Source organism: Desmodus rotundus, chromosome 8 (genome assembly GCF_022682495.2).
Source record: "Desmodus rotundus isolate HL8 chromosome 8, HLdesRot8A.1, whole genome shotgun sequence".
Classification (NCBI taxonomy): domain Eukaryota; kingdom Metazoa; phylum Chordata; class Mammalia; order Chiroptera; family Phyllostomidae; genus Desmodus; species Desmodus rotundus.
In genome coordinates, this window is record NC_071394.1 from 78,998,628 (window position 1) to 79,017,929 (window position 19,302).

Below are 19,302 nucleotides of genomic sequence, written 5' to 3' on the forward strand. Positions count from 1 at the left end.
CAGCAAACTTTCTTCATAAACAAACACTTTTTCTGTAAAATATTTCTTAAGTATTTTAGACTTTGAGGACCATAGGCTCTCTGTCCCAACTATTCAACCTTGCTGATGTAGTAAGAAACATACATAGTGAAGAACCAAGATGGCAGCATAGGTAGACATACTGTGCCTCCTCGCACAACCAGAACTGACAGAAAATCGAATGGCAAGGAAGTCCAAGTAGATAAAAAAAGTAGATAAAAAAAGAAACATACATCCAGACCAGTTGGAGGGGTGGACACAGGCAGCCAGGGGAGGAGAGGACTCAAGTGGCCCTGGCGGGACTGAGACTGGCTGGCGGAGTGTGGGACAAAAGGGGCAGGCAGTCTGACCACTAGCAGACCCTGCAGCCCCACATTCACGAACAGATAAACCGAGAGGGCTGGACTCAGAGTGGTGGAGAACGGGGCAGGCAGAGCGGCGGGTAGGACCCCCCCAGCCCCACACTCACGCACAGATAAACTGGGACAATGGAAGGGAGCAAAGCAGACCAGGTAACTCAGGGCTCCAGTGCAGGGGAAATAAAGCCTCAAACCTCTGACTGAAAATGCCCGTGGGGGTTGGGGTTGCAGCAGGAGAGACTCCCAGCCTCACAGGAGAGGTCCTTGGAGAGACCCACAGGGGCCTAGAGTGTACACAAGCCCACCCACTCAGGAACCAGCACCAGAGGGGCCCAGTTTGATTGTGGGTAGCGGAGTGAAAGATTGAGGTCCGGTGGAGAGTGAAGGGGGCACCATTGCTCCCTCTCCGCCCCTCCCCCACGTACAGCTTCACAGCGCAGCCACCAGCTTTACCCTGCCCCCGTGAACACCTAAGGCTCCGCCCCTTTAAGTAACAGACACGCCAAGACCAAAAAAAAAAAAATGGCCCAAATGACAGAACACTTCAAAGCTCCAGAAAAAATACAACTAAGCAAGGAAGAGATAGCTAACCTATCAGATGCACAGTTCAAAACACTGGTTATCAAGACTCTCACAGAATTGGTTGAATTTGTTTGAAAACCAGATGAAAAAATGAAGGCTATGCCAAGAGAAACAAAGGAAAATGTACAGGGAACCAACAGTGATGTGAAAGAAACTGGGACTCAAATCAACAGTGTGGACCAGAAGGAAGAAAGAAACATCCAACCAGAAAAGAATGAAGAAACAAGAATTCGGAAAACTGAGGAGAGGCTTAGGAACCTCCAGGACATCTTGAAACATTCCAACATCTGAATTATAGGGGTGCCAGAAGGAGAAGAGGAAGAACAAAAATTGAAAACTTATTTGAACAAATAATGAAGGAGAACTTCCCCAGTGTGGCAAAGGAAATAGACTTCCAGGAAGTCCAGGAAGCTCAGAGTCCCAAAGAAGCTGGACCCAAGGAGGAACACACCAAGGCACATCATAATTCCATTCCCCAAGATGAAACAGAAGGAGAGAATCTTAGAAGCAGCAAGAGAAAAGGGCACAGTTACCTACAAAGGGGTTCCCATAAGACTGCCAGCTGATTTCTCAAAAGAGACCTTACAGGCAAGAAGGGACTGGAAAGAAGTATTCCAAGTCATGAAAGGCAAGGACCTACATCCAAGATTACTGTATCCAGCAAAGCTATCATTTAGAATGAAAGGGCAGATAAAGTGCTTCTCAGATAAGGTCAAGTTAAAGGAGTTCATCATCACCAAACCATTATTATATGAAATGTTAAAGGGACTTATCTAAGAAAAAGAAGATAAAAAATATAAACAGTAAAAATGACAGCAAACTCACAGTTATTAACAACCACAGCTAAAACCAAAACAAAAGAAAACTAAGCAAACAACTAGAACAGAAACAGAACCACAGAAATGGAGATCACATGGAGGGTTATCAATAGGAGATTGGGAGGGGGAGAGAGGGGGGAAGGTACAGAGAATAAGTAGCATAGATGATAGGTGGAAAATAGACAGGGGGAGGGTAAGAATAGTGTAGGAAATGTAGAAGCCAAAGAACTTATGAGTATGACCCATGGACATGAACTATAGGGGGGGAATGTGGGAGGGAGGGGGTGTGCAGGATAGAGTGGAGTGAAGGGGGGAAATGGGACAACTGTAATAGCATAATCAATAAATATATCAAAAAAAGAAACATACATAGATAACATGTAAAGAGTGGGTGTGGTTGTATTCTAATAAAACTTTATTTATAAACACTGAAATTTGAATTTGACATAATTACTACATATCCCAAATTTTAAAACATTTTTTCTTTGTTTTAAAATATACAAAATATTATTTTCTCCCCAGTTATGTAAAAACCATACAATGGGCCAAATTTTGGCCCCCACACTGTAGTTTGTGGACTCTTGAAATAGCTAAACATTTACTGTGTGGCAGGCCTTGTTCAAGTGCTTTGAATGTATTAATCCAGTTAACCCTCACTCAGCCCTGTAAAGTAGACATTATTAGTACCATCTCCCTTTTAAAGACAGGGGGACAAGCTTAGAGAGATGAAGTGGCCTGCCTAAGATTGCACTGTTATTAACAGGTAGGGCTGGGATTCAAACCCTCTGTTTTTAGGGTTCATCCTCATAATCCTCAGAAATATGGACCCTCACATAGAGGGTTTTCTATGTGCTTTTTTTCATTTTCTTAAAAATTTTTGTTCAACTACAGTGTCTCCATTCTCACCCCCACACACACCATCCCCACCCATCCCTGTCTCCCACCCTCGAACCTACCCCCTTTGGCTTTGTCCATGTGTCCTTTATACATGTTCCTGGATGGCCCTTCCCCTATTTTCCACTATTGTCCCTCTCTTCCTTCCTCTCTTTAAAAGGTCATTTATAAAAATAAATCACTAAATGCCGTTTGCTATTTGATAGTGGTCAAAGCAAGCAAAGATGGAAAGTGTCATTATCTGCAGGAAAGCCACCTACAAGCATTAACCCAAAGCACTGCTGCATTTGGTCAATTGCAAAAGCCAGCTAAGACTCATTATGTAACAAAACCAAAAGAAAAAAAATCAACTTCTAAAAAATTTTATTTTCAAAGAGAAAGAAATGTGAATTATTTTCAGGCAATAAATAAATGATCAATCCACCATAGTTAGTTGGGCCATTTAAAAAGATTCACAAAGATCATTTCAGTTTGAGGAAAAGTTGAAGGGGTAATCCTTGCAGCACATTTAAAGCAAGTTTCACCTGAACAGCTGTGTGGGTCTGATCTATTATTCATGTGTAACCTGGTATTTTATGCATGAGACTGGGTGCCTCTGTACTGAGAGAAGAGCTTGGTATCCAGGAAACCAAGGTTGTATGTATCTCTAAATGGCATCAAAAGAGAAATAGAAAAGATTCTGGACTATGGCACCTGGATGATGTAGCAGAAGGAGCATACAGAAGGAACCTGGGGAACTTGATTTCCAGTCCTGTCTGCTTTTTTTTATTATCGGTATGACCTTGGGCAAAGTATTTAACTTCTCTTTACCTCCTCTTGCTTGGTATAAAATTACTTCTGCCTTTCTCTTGAGCAAAACATGAGTGAGTTTTGGCTATTCAAATGCACAATGCAAATATAAAGCTTATGGGCCTAATTGTGTTTAATGGGAAAGCAATCAGACAGATACTGCTGGGTTATGTGCCATTTTGCATCACTAGGTGCAGTCTTCTTCATGATAAATATTTACCACACTCAGATACATAACAAGCCTTTCATGGGCACAGTATCATCTCTGCTTTACATGTGCAGGACGGAGCTCAGAGAGGCCAGGGAGTTTATACAGAAGTGCCCAGCTTATAACTGTAAAGCCTATGTTCTTACCTTACTCTACAAATCTTTGATCGAGGGAACATGTTTATGACAGTGTCGTAGCCAGGAGTCCCACCTCACGATGCAAACCCTGTTGCTGCTCAGGTTTGGTACTCCGAACAAGCAAACTGCTGAATTGGATCAGATCAGATTGGGAATACTCATATAATATCATAGTAGTTAACATTTCAGGCATATACTCTGTGCACTTATTTTAGAGAAGGAGAAAACTGAAGTGCAGGGAGACTAAGAACTTTGTCTAAGATCACACAGTGAGGGCAGAGCAAGAGCAGAAGCCAGATCCAACTCTTACCCGTTCTGCTAGGCTGCCTCTTGTTTTGTGTTGTATGGGCTTGGAAACATTTCCCATTCCTCCAAGGCCTGGTTTAACAAAACAAAACAAAAAACAAAGATTCATTTCCAAGAAGAAAGGTGGGTAGGTTTGAGAGGTGTCCTAGGGTAGCAGTGAAATCTGAGCTGCTCCAGCCCTGGGTGGGTGAGCCAGACTTCCTATGATTCTGTGATCTTCCAGTTTCCATGATGAATTTGGCAAGCTGTTGACTGCTGGGAGATGTGTTGTATAATTTACTCTCTGGGTCACATCTGGAAAATACATGTACGGGTTGCATGCAGAAATTAAATTTGCACTGTGATGCTTTGTAAGACATACTCCATTCTCTTGTCACACAAAGGGTAATGATGCCAATATGCTCTCTCCTGCTTCTCCTGTTAAGTTAGTCAAAATATAGACAAATCCATTCCCTTTATTCTGTCTTATTTGTAAAACAAACAAAAACCATGGTTATTGGTGGGGAAAGAGGAGGGAGAGAATGCATGGAAGTAGAATGCAAAGATTTAGGGTGGTTTCCCATGAGAAACTAGACAGGGGACATTTTACTCATCTGTACCTTTCATCTTCTACATTTTTAAAATCAAAGGACTGTGAATGTTTGGGAGAAAGAGGAGGTAAAATGACACAATAGATTCCAGGCTTTGTATTCCATACTTTAAGTTACACACTCTAGTACTTTATCTTCACAGCAGCCTTATCAAACAGCACCTTCCTGTTTTACAGATGGGAAGGACTGAGGCTCCAGGTTAAGTGACTTGCCCAAGGTTAGACACTAAATGGTGTTGAAGGCAGAATGCAAACCCAGATTTTAGAGCCCTTGTCTTGTTCTCTGTCTCCAGCTACTTCAAATTTACTTCCCTGCAAGACAGGATGCCACAGATGAGAGAGTGATGCTTGAAAAATACATTATAAGACAATGTATGTGTTCTTTACCTTTTCTCAGGCCAAAAAACGGTGGAAAGTACTGTATAGGGAATAGAATGAAATTTAAGTCTTGCAACACAGAGCCATGTCTCAAGCAGATACGAGACTTCCGAGAGGAACAGTGTTCTCAGTTTGATGGGAAGCATTTTAATATCAACGGTCTACCTCCAAATGTGCGCTGGGTGCCTAAGTACAGTGGAAGTAAGTGTCTCGGTGCAGAGTGCACGGTTGGCAGGCCGGTATGGGTCCAGGCACAAAAGTCACACTGCATTATGTCTCTCCTCTCTAGTTTTGTTGAAGGACCGATGCAGATTGTTCTGCAGGGTGGTAGGGAGCACAGTCTATTATCAGCTCCGAGACAAAGTGATAGATGGGACCCCATGTGGTGAGAACACCAGTGATATCTGTGTCCAAGGCCTTTGCCGGGTAAGTACCAAATGGTGTTTTCGTCACTGTGTTGTCTTACTGCCAAGCTGTGGTTTGTGGCTTTCTTGACAGGGTAGCAGCTGCAAATTCCTGTGCACTATCTCTGGGGCAGTGGTTCTCAAAGTGAGGTCTCCAGAGAAGCATCAACATCCCCTGATTCTGATGCATGCCAAAGTTTGAGAACCACTGCCCTAGATTTTTCTTGACATTATCAGCCTCTCAGGGGGTCTACACAAAACCTCCCTGTGAAGATTTATTGCAATAATTTTCACACACACTTCTTTACTGTAACCTCAGTGCTTAAGGTTAGAGCCAAATGCTTCCTGACAGCAATTTATAAGTTGAATAACTCTGCTCCAGAATGATCATGTGAGGAGGAGCTGGCCTTCCTCAGATTTGTCTTTCTGATTTTAAGCAGGATAGCTTCTGCCTGAGACATACCTGTTATTTTTCTGATTTTAAGCAGGATAGCTTCTGCCTGAGACATACCTGTTATTTACCCTTCAAAGAGAAATCCAGAAACTTCTGGCCAATGATAAAGCACCAGAGCAGTGATTTCTCAAGGACTTGATACCATTTCACTGTGCTCACAGTCAGAAATCATTCCTAACACAGCAGATCTATGAGATGCTATGTTTGTTTATTTCATGTGGTCCATGGCAGATTGGAGCTCCTGATCGGGAGGATCTGATTGACAGAGCCCCGGAGAGCATTCCCACTTCCCAGTTTATGGCTGACAGTGCACACTACCTCTTTTTCAGTCCACATTATAGTAGCACTTGAGTTGCTCCTTGGAGACTAATTTTTACAAAGGAACCAAATGGACGAGAATGTGAACTCTGTCTTTCTGGTCTTCTGGTTATTGCTGTTGCCCTCAGACCTCTGTCTACACTTGTGCTTTGCATTGAGACGTGAAGAAATTCAGGAGGCCATTTGGAGCCTCAGGTCTCAAACTGGTGGTCTGCAGCCATCTTTGTCCTCCATTCATGTTCACTATTTAACCATAGGCAACTTCACATAAAATAAAATTTCCAGCTTGTCTTGAAAAATTGGGAAATGTCAACATTAGGCTCCTGTTTCTACATGGTGGAATTAGTCTGGAGTGCACAGCAGCTGCTCCCTTAAGATAGGATGTGAGCTCTTTAATTGGGTACAATCCTCACTGCTCCTTTTTTCCAATCCCAAGTGATTATTTTCATTTACTCCACTTACCTGTAGACTAGTACTTCTCAAACTTTAATCTGTAGATGCAGTACCTAAGGAGCTTGTTAACCTGCTAGAAAATCTACGGTGATTCAATAGATCTGAGTGGGACTCAAGAATCTGCCTTTCTGACAGCATCCGGGATGCTCAGGGCTGCTGGTCCAAGGACCATATTTTCCATAGCAAGTTTGAGTTCTCAACCCTTGCAAGCCTAAAGAGACTTAACTTGGTTGTCATTTTGAAGGTACATCATGCAAAGAAACACATAGCTTATTGTTTTATAATATTTATAAAACTTATAATGTTTAATTGAAATTAACATTATATGGACGTAGATCATTGAAACAATACTTACTTCAAATGTCTTCTTTTTAAAAGCAAGCTGGATGTGATCATGTTTTAAACTCAAAAGCCCGGAAAGATAAATGTGGGGTGTGCGGTGGTGATAATTCTTCATGCAAAACGGTGGCAGGAACATTTAATACAGCAAAATATGGTAAGATTCTGTTTCTAACAACCATGAGAAATAAAGTGTTCAAAGTGTGATAGTTGTTCACCATACGTAATATGTAAAAAGTAATAATGTCAAGCAGTAAGATCAGTCTTGTTGAAGTGCATTATCCATCTGTCTATAAGGCACCTAATAGTGAGAGTTATATTATATTCCTTTGTTTCCCACACTTTTTTCTATGCTTAGAGAAAGTGAACCATGCTATGGAATACTGAATTTCTGCTTAATTCTTTTCAGGTTATAATATGGTGGTCCGAATTCCAGCTGGTGCTACCAGCATCGATGTGCGGCAGCACAGCTTCTCAGGGAGGCCAGAGGATGATAACTACTTAGGTGAGATGGGTGCCCCTGCTATTTGCAGGAATTCTGGTTTTCTGGAGCAGGTGGCAGATACTAACTACTTCCTTTCCCCTATTGCACATGGAGAACGTTCAGGTGTCATGTAGTTTCGTAAAAGAAATTGATCTTGAAATTCACAATTTTATTTCTCCCTCATATGTATACACTCAGAGTATTGATTTAAGAGTCATTCAGTTATACTAGTCAATATCTAGGGCTTTACTCTGGTTCTTAAAAAACAGAAAGGCCCTAAAGCAAATTTTGAAAGTACTTGCCTTGTAAGTTAGCATAAAATCATTACTCATTAGTCTTTTTCAAATAATCTGTCCTGTGGGTAACTGACTTGCAAATGTTTTATTAGAGGTATTACCTGACTATTTTTACATTATCAGCTCTAACCAAGAGCAGACCACTGGCGGACTTATTCAGTATTTCATTATACCTGGTCATTCCAAAAGGTTCTGTAGTGGCAATATTTTTCTCATGTCATTACTAGAATGGTCCACCTTGTCACTTTACAGATTCTTCATCCTCCTCTCATCATGCTCAGGCACATGATTAATTCATAGCTATTCCCTATATTTAAACCACAAGACACCAACAACCCTGTGTTCATTTTCAACAGTTTGCTCAGCCCAGTCTCGCTTCAATATATCATTCTGTAAACTGCAATTAGTGATTATGAAATTTGCCAGCCATTTTTAATTAAAAGGAGCACATGGGCATGGAGTCATGACAGAAAGGGGTTCAACTGATCACAACCAACTTGCACAACCAGAGTCCTCCTAGTCATGAAAAGCAACATGGCTTACACTCCAATCTAGATGAAATCAGGGCAGTCTTGCTTGGCGGTCAGTTTTTAACAGAAATGAATGTGCTAATGTACTTTCTGTCTTATAATGTCCAGATGGGAAGTCTATTTACCCACCTGAATACAACCTCTGTTGAGGCTTCTCCAAACATTTGAGCATATTGAGGTAGCAAATGAGTGTTAGTTAAATTAAAGCCTCTATCTATATTTTGGAATGTCTGCATGAATTCTTTCATCAGATAGACAATGACCCTTGAGTCAAGCATGCTAATTAAATACAGTATTTAGACGTGACTCCATTATAGTGTCTTCTTCAGTGTGTCATTATTCATTCAATCAGTCATTCGTTCAATATGTACTAGGCACAATAACAAAATGGATAAAATAAATAAAAATCTCTGTTTTCTTGGAACTTATTTTTTGGTAGGAGTAGAGCAGTGATTTTCAACCTTGCTCATCTCATGACACACATACACTAATTACTAAAATTCTGCAGCACACCAAAAAATATATTATATTTTATGCTGATCTGACAAAAATAGGTGTAATTTTTATTCATTCACTCAGGATAGCTATTGGTCATTTTTTTTATTTGACCACCAAAGGGAAAAGAGGTCAGTGCCTCTGACTAAATAGTTAGGTATTGCATGTTTTAAAATTCTTGGGGCACACTGGTCAAAAATAACTGCAATAGATAGACATTAATAGATGAGCAAACTACATACTGTTAGAAGATGATACATGCTATTAGAAAATAGAGCAGCATAATGGAAATTGGGATACTGACGATGGGCTGGAAACAGTGGTGTTGAAATATTTGAAATGTAGTAAGAGGTAACAAGACACCTGAAGGAAGAATATTCCAAGCCGAGGGGACAGCCAGTCCAAGATCCTTGAAGGAGGAGCATGTCTGGATTGTTCCAAGAGTAGAGGGAGGCTAGTGTGGCTGGAGCAGAGTGAGCACAGACAATCCTAGATGAGGTTAAATGGGTATCAGGGCTAGATCAGAAAGGGCCATGTAACCACTGAAAGGATTATACTGAGAGACATGGGGTTTTGAGTGAGGAATAGCATGATATGATTGCGTTTATTTTTCAAAGAAGTACTCCGGCTGTTATGTTGAGAGCAGATGGTAGGGGAGGGTATGCGGCAGAGGCAGGAAGATTGGTTAGGAAATTACTGCAATAATCCATGGGACACTGGTAGTTTGGTCCCAAGTGGTTGCAGCAGAGGTATGGTACATGGTAAACTTCTGGATATGTTTTGAAGGCAGAGGCATTATGATTTGTTGATGGGTTGAATATGGTATGTGAGAGAAAGAGGAGATGACTCCAAGGTTTGGACATGAGCAACTGAGAGGATGAAGTGGCCATCAACTGACACGAGACAACTTGTGTTTTATCTATCATGTGATCACTAGGTTTTAAGGTCAGAGGCTGTGTCTTTATATCTTTAGCTCTTGATATAAAGCCTACACATGATGCTAAGTACATGATTGCTGAATTGTTGAACAACCATTTCTCATTATGGAGTACCTACTGTGTGCTTAATGGGGGATGGGATGGCCATGGAAATAGACAAAGTCACCCCTTGTTTTAAAGAACATAAAGTCATACTTGGAATTAATTACTCAGTGGCTGAATCAGCTTTCCACATCCTAAGTATCTAAATGAGTGGTGACTTTATAAGACAGTTAAAAAAGATCTTGGGGATTCTTTCCAAATTATTTTTTTTGACAATCCCACATTTGTCATTCCATCACTGTGCAAAATGGGTTAAACATTTTTCTTCATACATTGGGTTATTAATTTGAGCATGTCACCTTACTACTTTCTAATTAAATCCAGCAGCATTGCATACAACCTCCTTTATAAATTAATTTCCTGAGAGCTGAAAGCCATGTTGACCTCCTTTCTTTTCCCTGAAAGGGAGAAGGATTCTCCCTTATTCTTCTCCTTCTTGGAAAAGTAATCTCTTTTCAAGTAGGGGCCTCAATTCAATTCAACTTCATTAATCAGGTCAGGTGCCTGAAGTGAGGAAGGCCTTCTGATAACCTTTTATTCCTCACTGGAAATTTCTTAATCTTTTGGTAAAGAATGAAAGTAGAATTAAAGATTTGTCATCTGAAGCAGTCATGGCTCTTTAATGGAATGGAATGGTCAACTCATCTGTTAGCAAAAGAACATCTCCTTGGATGCACGTGACAAGTGTGCAAGCAGAGATGGCAGGTCACAGTTCACTGAGTGTGAAGGTTGAGACTTCAGAGCCTTTGAGCCTTGCAGTGGTTTCTTAACAAGTTAGGAAGAATGTGATGTCATCAGATCTGGTGTGTGTAAAAGTTTGCTCTTGGCTTGAAGAAAGGTGCCGTAAATGCTCTAAGAAGGTATAAAAACCCACTGTTGAATCTTGTTCAAGTCCATTCACAGCCATTCCATTGCTAAGCAATCTTCATCCTTACCCCCCATAATATTTTTAAGGTCAGCCCAGTGATATTCTTTCTGCATGTTTTGGGGAGGGAGCCGTTTCCAGGAGAGAGAGGGTCTTTGTAGCAACCCAGCTCTTGATGGGTGAAATGTGGGGGAAACAAAGCCAGGAAATTAGCTCCTCTAATCGCATTAGCAGGAGGTTGGGCAGTAGACTGTTATTTTCAGGAAACTATTTGTTTCACAAGGTACTGAAGCAGAAAGTCTCCTTGTCAAAGGTCACTCTTTCACACAGATGCCTCCCTCCTGTTGAGTTAAGGCCAGGCTGCACCCAGTACCAGCATGTTTGTATTTCTTGAGGAGAAAAAGGAGTCATTTCTGTGATACTTATTTGTCTTCAGTACATGTAGCCCTTGATTAGTTGTGGCAATGGGAAGACAGGAATCAATTCAGTTCAAGATAAAGCGGAACGTCACTTCACATGGTGACTCCCACCTCATTCCCTACTCACCATCTCTGGGATAAGAAGATGCAGTGAAGGGTAAAATGGTCAAATCAGCATGAGTACAAGAAGCCTGGAGACTTTGGGAAGGAGCCCCAGAGTTCACCTAAAATAAATGGCTGCTCTTTGAATGTGAACAAAACTGAATTATAGCTTAATTTACAAACTGGACTTGTGACATCTCATTTCCCCATTTAGGGAAACATCAACTGGGTAGTTAGTAGGCCACTTCGCTTGAAAGAACTGGGTGATTTTGCTGGCAGCATGTCCTGCCATCACCACATGAAGGAGCCACATTAGGAGGCAGCTGCAGGATGCCACAGGTGCCATGGAAACAACTTCATCTCCAATCAGTGACCCATTGAAACTTGTGCCTTTGGATGGCTGGTGGGTCTCATATGGTGGAAGTTGCAGGAGAGACGAGGTTGTCAGAGGTTAAGGCTGACAAAAAAAACTGTTACTTGCTGGAAAGCAGTCTGTTCTCCTTGTCATGAATGTCAGGTTCAATCAATCACTCCTTCTTTCCACATTATTGATTGAGCACCTACTATGGACTAGGATCTTTCTTGGCCTTATAAAAGTATGTTTTTAAATGGTCACTTTACTAAAGGGGCTTATGCAGTCTAGCTAAACGAACTATTTAAGTTTTTAAAAAATTCATAGCTAAACATAGGTTTCTATTTGTACAAAGGAAAAAGAATTCATGAATTTGTTTACTCATTTAACAAACATTTGTTGACATCCTTCTTGGAAAACTTTCATAGTTAACAGGCTTTAGAGACAGACTTCCATGATGGAAAGTCATCTGGCCCTGGGAAAATGTTTTACTATTATTTAAGTCATGCTTTTCTCATCCATACATTAGGCATCGATAAAGATATGGTAAGGAGACAGTGCATATAAAGGCATTATGATCTACCAGGAACAGAAGCCTCTGTATACTATCGTGTTTAATGTTCTTAACAATCCTGTGAGAAATCCATTTTACAGAGGAAGAAACTGAGGCTTAGAGAGGTTAAGTAACTTACTCAAGATCACACAAACAGAAAGGAAGAAGTGGAATCCTTGTCGGTCTGACTTCTGATCCTACACCCTTAACCACTCATGTTTCTGCCTCCCTGTAGAAAACTGTATGGCTAAACAGACTTGGGGATACATGTGACTGGAAAATGAGGTTTATCAGTGTGACTGAATGGTGAGGCTGGAAAAATAGCTCAGAATAAGATTTGTAAAGATATAGGGAAGTTATTTTAAGGAATTTGAACTAAAATTCTGTAGATATTAGGGACTACCAAAGAATTTTGAGCTACGAAAAAGAAGCCACGATTTTGGATGGTTTTTAAAATCTTTTTTAAAGCTTTTTTCCTGTGTTACCACATTCTTCCCCACCATTTCATGTGAAGCATCTTATTCTTCCCTTAGGACCCAGGCAGGGCTTACTTGGGTGGGAATTATAATAGTGAAGTGCTGGATTAGGGTCAGAATTCAATGCTTAATTCCTGATCCTGCAAAGAGTAATCTTTGCATCAGGACAGTGTCCCATTTAGTGAGCTCTGTGAGGTTCCCCTGTGCAAGAGAGCAAGAACCTTACTGCTACTGAGCCACAAAGAATATTCAGAGCTTGTCTCAGCCCTGTTTGATTACCACGTAAGGGTAAAATACCTACTTCCCCCTAAATCCTCTAAACCTCTCCTATGTACACATTGCTTCTGCCTGCACAGTAAAAGACATTGCACTATTTGCATCAATGAAAGACAGATGAGGATCTGGCAAACATTTAGAATTAGGACATTTGGGCCACTCCCCATCCCACAACCAAGATAGATTTTCATTAAAATAATGCCGAGACATGAAGCTGCCAATGACTCCAGTCCAGCATAGTTTCTTGGTCAGCCAGTGTCAACTGATGGACATTGATGCTCAGGACAAAACTATTTGCTCTCCATGAGTTAAGTTTCCATGTTCCCCTTGTTCACCTAAACACATAGCCTGGACATTTCAAGGGTTCCTTTCCTGATGAGATTTCCTAATCATGCACAATTTGTAAAGGATAAGGGGGCTTTTCTCTAGTATTTTGTTTGGAGCCTGAATGTTTAATAACTCTGATCTGTTGAGTGCCTATTTCATGTCCAGCCCAATACTTAGGAGGATTCATTATTCAAAGAGCAGGGGTGGGGGAACTAGTATTTAAAACCAAAATTTTAATAATACTAAGGGGAAAGACACTGATCAAAAAGTATGAAAATAAATGTATTTTTTCTCATTCTTAGGTTCAATGAAATTACATTTTAATTTCTGTCATACCCAGGTTTTGAGAATGGAGAATAAAGCACTTGATAAATATTTTTGCTGAGTTTTCCAGTCAAGTCATATATCATAGTAGTATATTCTTCACTTAACATTTGAATTTAACAGTAAACTCTGAAAGGAAGTCATTGTTAAAAAGACTTCTGGGGCTTTATTCACTTTCACAATAGTCTCTCTTGACACTTTGATAAATAAGTTATTCTTCTGAAAGCAGAGGTCACCTCATTCTCCTTGTCTGTTCTCTTTCCTATGTTTCTCACTGCTCTGACTGTCAGGTTCTTTGTTGGCCAATATTTTGGCATTTGTTGCAGGCAGTTCTCCAACATTACTTTTTCAGCTTTACTGTTTGTTTCATCTTTTGCAAGGTCTGCAGTAGCTTCATTTATTCTTCCAAGGAAAGTATTTATTGAGTATCTATTGTACCAAGTTCTCTTTCGGAAGCTGGAATATGCATAGAAGTGAATAGGACAGTCCCTACATCCTTGTCCTACTGGGGAAGACATCCTTGTTTGGGGAGAGAGCACATCAACAAAGTGCCGTGGAGAGAAACGAAGGCAGGAAAGGGTTTAGGAAGTGGGGATCTGTGCTGGCAGGGGCAGGGGGTTACAGTTTTAAAAATATTGGTCTGGGTAGGTCTGTTGAACAGTGTTTATGGTTTAACACATGATCTCAAAACACGGTGGCTTAGAAGAACAAACATAAGCTGTCTCCCAGTTTTTGTGAGACAGGAATTTGGAAGCAGCGTAGCCGGGTGTTTCTGGCTTGAGATGTCTCATGAGGTGGCAGTCAAGATCAGTCAAGACTCTGATGGGATCTGAAACTTGACAGGGTCCTCACTCTGACACTGTTGGCAGAAAGCTTGAGTTCTTTACTGCTGTTTTCAACAAGCCCCTCAATGGTTTGGTTTATTTACAACACGATCACTGGCTTTTCCTAAGACCAGAGATTGAAAGAAGAGCAAGGTAGAGCCACAATGCCTTTGACTTGGCTTCAGAAGTCACGCTGTCATTTCTGCAATGTCCTAGTGACTACACAGTCAGTGCTATTCAGTGTGGGAGGGAATGACCCACGAGGGGACTTGCAGGAGTCAAAGGTCATTGGGCCTGTATTGGAGGCTGGTCACCACCATGGGCCTCAGCAAAAAAGTGACATTGTAGCATCGTATTGGCTGTGGATTTTCAGATTTCCACATCTGTCAAAGAAGACTAACATAGATTTTAATAAGCCCAACTAAATCTAATATAAAGTAGAGAGGGATATTTGTGTGGCAGCCAATTTTGTACATGTTCAGTTCATTGTAAATATTTTCAAATCCTAACACTTCTGCTTCCCTCTGTAATCCTGCAACTGTGAGGCTTGTATAACAAACCTTAGGCTAATTGGGATGCTTATATTGTCTCTTAATTTTGAGAGTCACCTTGAAGGGTGGTGTTTTTATCTCTGTTTTAGAAACAAAGAAATGGAGACTGTGTAAGAGAAAGTGATTCCCCAAGGACACAGAGCCAGCAAGTAGCAGAATTAGGATTTGATTCCATGACTATATGCCTGAAAAGTCCATGTTCTTTGCACTCTGACTCTCTGTCTATCAAAGTGTTATTTATTTTTTTTACTGTTATTAAATTACAGTTGTCCCAATTTTTTCCCCATTGCTCTCCCCTGCCTTGCCAACCCCATCCCCCATCCTGATCCCTTAATCAGTCCCCGCCCTATTGTCCATTACCATGGGTCCTTTAACAAATTGTTATTTTATATTTCATACATTGAGTTAGCAGCAAATCAGTGTATTCTGCTTTCTCATCTACAGCTTTATCAAACAGTACAGGTGAATTCTTGCTAAATGGAGACTTCGTTGTCACAATGGCCAAAAAGGAAATCTATATTGGGAATACTCTGCTAGAGTACAGTGGGTCTTACAATGCAGTGGAGAGAATTAACTGCACAGATCGCATTGAAGAAGACCTTTTGCTTCAGGTAAAATCTTGACAATGAGCCCACAACCCTTCCACTTGGGATCATCAGACCTGTAGACATCATCTCGCTTTTGTCTGCACATCCCAGGTGCTGTCGGTGGGGAAGCTGCACAACCCCGATGTGCGCTATTCTTTCAACATTCCGATAGAACACGAGCCCCAGCAGTTCTACTGGAACAGTCATGGGCCCTGGCAAGCCTGCAGCAAACCCTGTCAAGGTATCAGCTTTTACGTTGAGTTTGGGGGATTTGAGGTATTCCTTTGGTTTGTTTTTTCCAGTTTTATTGACATATGATTGATATTATAACATTGTATAAGTTTAAGGTATACAATGTAATGATTTGATATATTGCAAAGTGATTACCACCATAAGTTTGTTATCATCCATTATCACACATAGTTACAATTTTTTTCTTGCTATGAGAACTTTTAAGATCTACTCTCTTAGCAACTTTCAAGTAGACAACACAGTATTGTTAACTACAGTCACCATGCTGCACATTACAGCCCCAGGACTTATTTATCTTGTAACTGAAAGTTTGTAGCTTTGACTACTTTAAAGACATTTTGTCCATGTCCTACCCTCCACCCACACCTCTGGCAACCACTTATCTGATCTCTATTTCTATGAGTTTGGTATTCTTTTATGATTTCACATATAAGTGAGATCATGCAGTTCTTTATCTGATTTGTTTCACTTTGAGATGTTTTGAGTTAAAAAAAAAGAATTGAGGTGTTTTTAATTTTTTTTAAGAAACAGCCAAATATGCATGCTCTTTATAGAACTTTCTATCTGCAGGCATCCTCTAACCTCTGTATTGGGTCTGTCTCATCACTTTTGGCTGGCATGTTAAGCTTTTTTAGAGCTTCAGGATCTGTTAGGGTTTCTCATCCTGAGAGGTCCTCACACATGTATGAAGCCAAAGGAATCAACTGTCACTTTGACTTTCCAGAGACCGATTTAGTAGTTGTATGATATGTTATTTATTTTGTTTCCTTTTGTCTAAATTTGGGGTTGGCAAACCACAACCAGTGGACCAATTCCAGCCCACTGCCTGCTTTTATAAAGAAAAGTTTTATTGGAATGCAGACACACCAAGTTTTTGCATGCTGCCTATGAGCAACTGCTTTTGCCTTGTCATGGCAGCGTTGAGTAGTTTCCAAAAAGGTCATATGGCCTACAAAAATACTTACTATCTAACCCTTTACAGGAAATGTTTGCCAATCCCTGGTCTAAATAGTAAATGGAATAGGATACTCTCTCTAATTTTTCCTGCTGCTTAGGAGAGCGAAAACGAAAACCCATTTGCACCAGGGAATCTGATCAGCTTGCAGTTTCTGATCAAAGGTGCCATCGGCTGCCCCAGCCAGGACCCATCACTGAACCCTGTGGCAGAGATTGTGATCTGAGGTAAGGCCAGTGTTTCCCCATGGTCTTTGCAAATGAGTTGTGAGGGTCTTGCAGGAGGTCTCTGCATGTGAGGAACAGGAGCAGGAGCCGGAGCAGGTGCAGGTGCAGGGGATGTTGGGCTTTAATCCCCTTCCTTGTGTTTCTGTGAAATGAAGCATTAACCAATTTCCCATCCCTCTGAAACCAATGATCCAACACATACACTGCAAACATCTTGTCCCTTTTTTAAGGATCAAAACTAGCTAGTGAAACATGGCACTTGCCAAAAACAGTTTTCATTTGACACTGACAACTCACTGTAGGTATTATTATGAGTGAGTCACATCTTATGCAAAAGTTTAGTGTGAAAGTCAACAGATAAGAGGGAAAGTTTATTATTCAAAATACCTGTAATGTTCTTTTTTTTTAACCTGTAATGTTCTATAGTCACCCAGAGTATATAACCCCCAGTAGAACTCTCATGCACATGAAAGTTACAGTGCACTAAGGTGGAGTCATAGAAGGAATTAGAAGAAAATCTGTATACAAATGTCTAAATGTCCCGTCACTTTTGTATTTAAGAGAAGTCTGAAATCTGAGCCAAGAAATAGTGATAGGTGAAAAATTCTTCAGTTTTCCCATTTTCCTGCAAGGTTGGCTGTATCACATTTGAATATTAAGTAGCCTGGGGGTTGCATTGGATAGTCTACATATCAGTTAAATGCTGGTAAGATGAGTTGGTGCTTTATCCTCCTTTTACAGAAAAAAAAATATATATATATAAAAATGTAGAATGGTATGGAAATCTGTTAAAGTCTCACCATTCATTCAAGATGGACACTTAAGCATTTTCAGGTTCCACATCATCATGCCAAATCCTCTTAAGTGGTATTGGCAGCCTGTAGTGCTGGAGTGAAGATGGTAAGGCATTCTCAAGGTTATAAGAGAGAAGAGCAGTGCTGTGATCAATTAGTCGTGTCTGTCATGGGAATAGGATGGAGAGACATGGCATGAGTGTTACATCTTTGCCAGTCCTGATCTGAAGTCTCTGACTTTGAAGCCCTGGCTCTTTCTACCCCACAACACTTCCTCTCCACTCAGTGTAACTAATGTGCTTGCCCATGGCTTGTCAAAAAACACTGATGGAGGTCATTATAGAAAGAAAAACCCAAGGCATTAAAAGGCAGGCATTTACACCAGGCAGTATTTGTTCTTGTTATAGGTAACATCCATATGAACCTGTTGCTTCAGCCAATTGAGTTAAATTAGAGTTAAAAGTCTTTTCAGAAATAATTAACTACTTAATGCTGACCTGAATTAATCGCTAAAGTTTAGGGGGAAAACATTGAATTGGTGGGTAGAGCCCTTGAAGCACATCCTCAAAATATTGGGAAAGGTGACATTTTACAATTAGCCTTATATCAGTTATCACTGAAAACATCATTATAACACGAATAATAATTACATTATTCAGAATGATAACTACTACTCTGCAAGTAATAATAGAGTCAACCATCTGCTAAGGACTATTTTTAACAATTATATATTATCTTATTAATGGTCTTATGTTAATAAGATAGTTCTTTTCTTATATATAAAATCTTATTAATTAATATCATATTATATAAACATCCTATTAGTTATCTTATTAATAACCTACTAAACAACACAATGACATAAGTATTTTTATTGTTATTCTAAATTGCAGATAAGGAAAACAGAAGCTGAGAGAAGTTAAGCAAACTGCCCAAGGTCACACAACTAGTTAGTGAAAGGGCAGGGCTTAAATGTGCTCTGTTGCCTTCAAAGGGCTGAATGTAATTTCAACTCCTTAACAGTTAAGGAGTAGTTACATTTACACAGTCCTAAAATTATTTCGGCCCTTTGAAGGCAACCTCAAGGCTGATATGGCCCCCAGCGAAAATGAGTTTGACACACCTGATATAAACCAATAATACAGTTTGAGGAGATGAAAATGAGTTTGACACCCCTGGTTTATGTGGAGTTATATGATACTTGAACTTGACTGGTGAATAAAACACCAAGTAGTAGTGGTAGTAGTAGTAGTAATAGTAATAGTAGTAGTAGCAGTAATAGTAATAGCTACTTTTTTTGAGTGGGTGCCACATACTGGCATGTTAAATGCTATGCATGCCTTGTTTCATAATCTTCCTAGTAGCCCTGTGAAATGGATCCTATTTTCCCCCATTTCACAGAAGAGGACACTGAAGCTTGGTGAAGTTAAGTTGCCTACCTAAGGTAAATAGCTAAAGAGTGTTAGAGCTTGCATTCACACCTAGTTCTTTCTGATTCTATAACTCATTCTCTAACTTTTATTAAAA

At 40.3% G+C, this 19,302-nt stretch overlaps 1 protein-coding gene across 1 annotated transcript in view; it reads left to right on the forward strand.

Annotated features, from left to right (window-relative positions):
• ADAMTS9 (ADAM metallopeptidase with thrombospondin type 1 motif 9) overlaps positions 1-19,302 on the forward strand; it is a 164,678-nt gene that overhangs the window by 52,932 nt on the left and 92,444 nt on the right. The window contains exons 13-19 of the mRNA XM_053929461.1: positions 5,098-5,279; positions 5,368-5,504; positions 7,086-7,203; positions 7,456-7,551; positions 15,405-15,571; positions 15,659-15,788; positions 16,855-16,981. Coding sequence (XP_053785436.1) covers positions 5,098-5,279; positions 5,368-5,504; positions 7,086-7,203; positions 7,456-7,551; positions 15,405-15,571; positions 15,659-15,788; positions 16,855-16,981 — 957 coding nt within the window. The remainder of the gene's footprint in view (positions 1-5,097; positions 5,280-5,367; positions 5,505-7,085; positions 7,204-7,455; positions 7,552-15,404; positions 15,572-15,658; positions 15,789-16,854; positions 16,982-19,302) is intronic.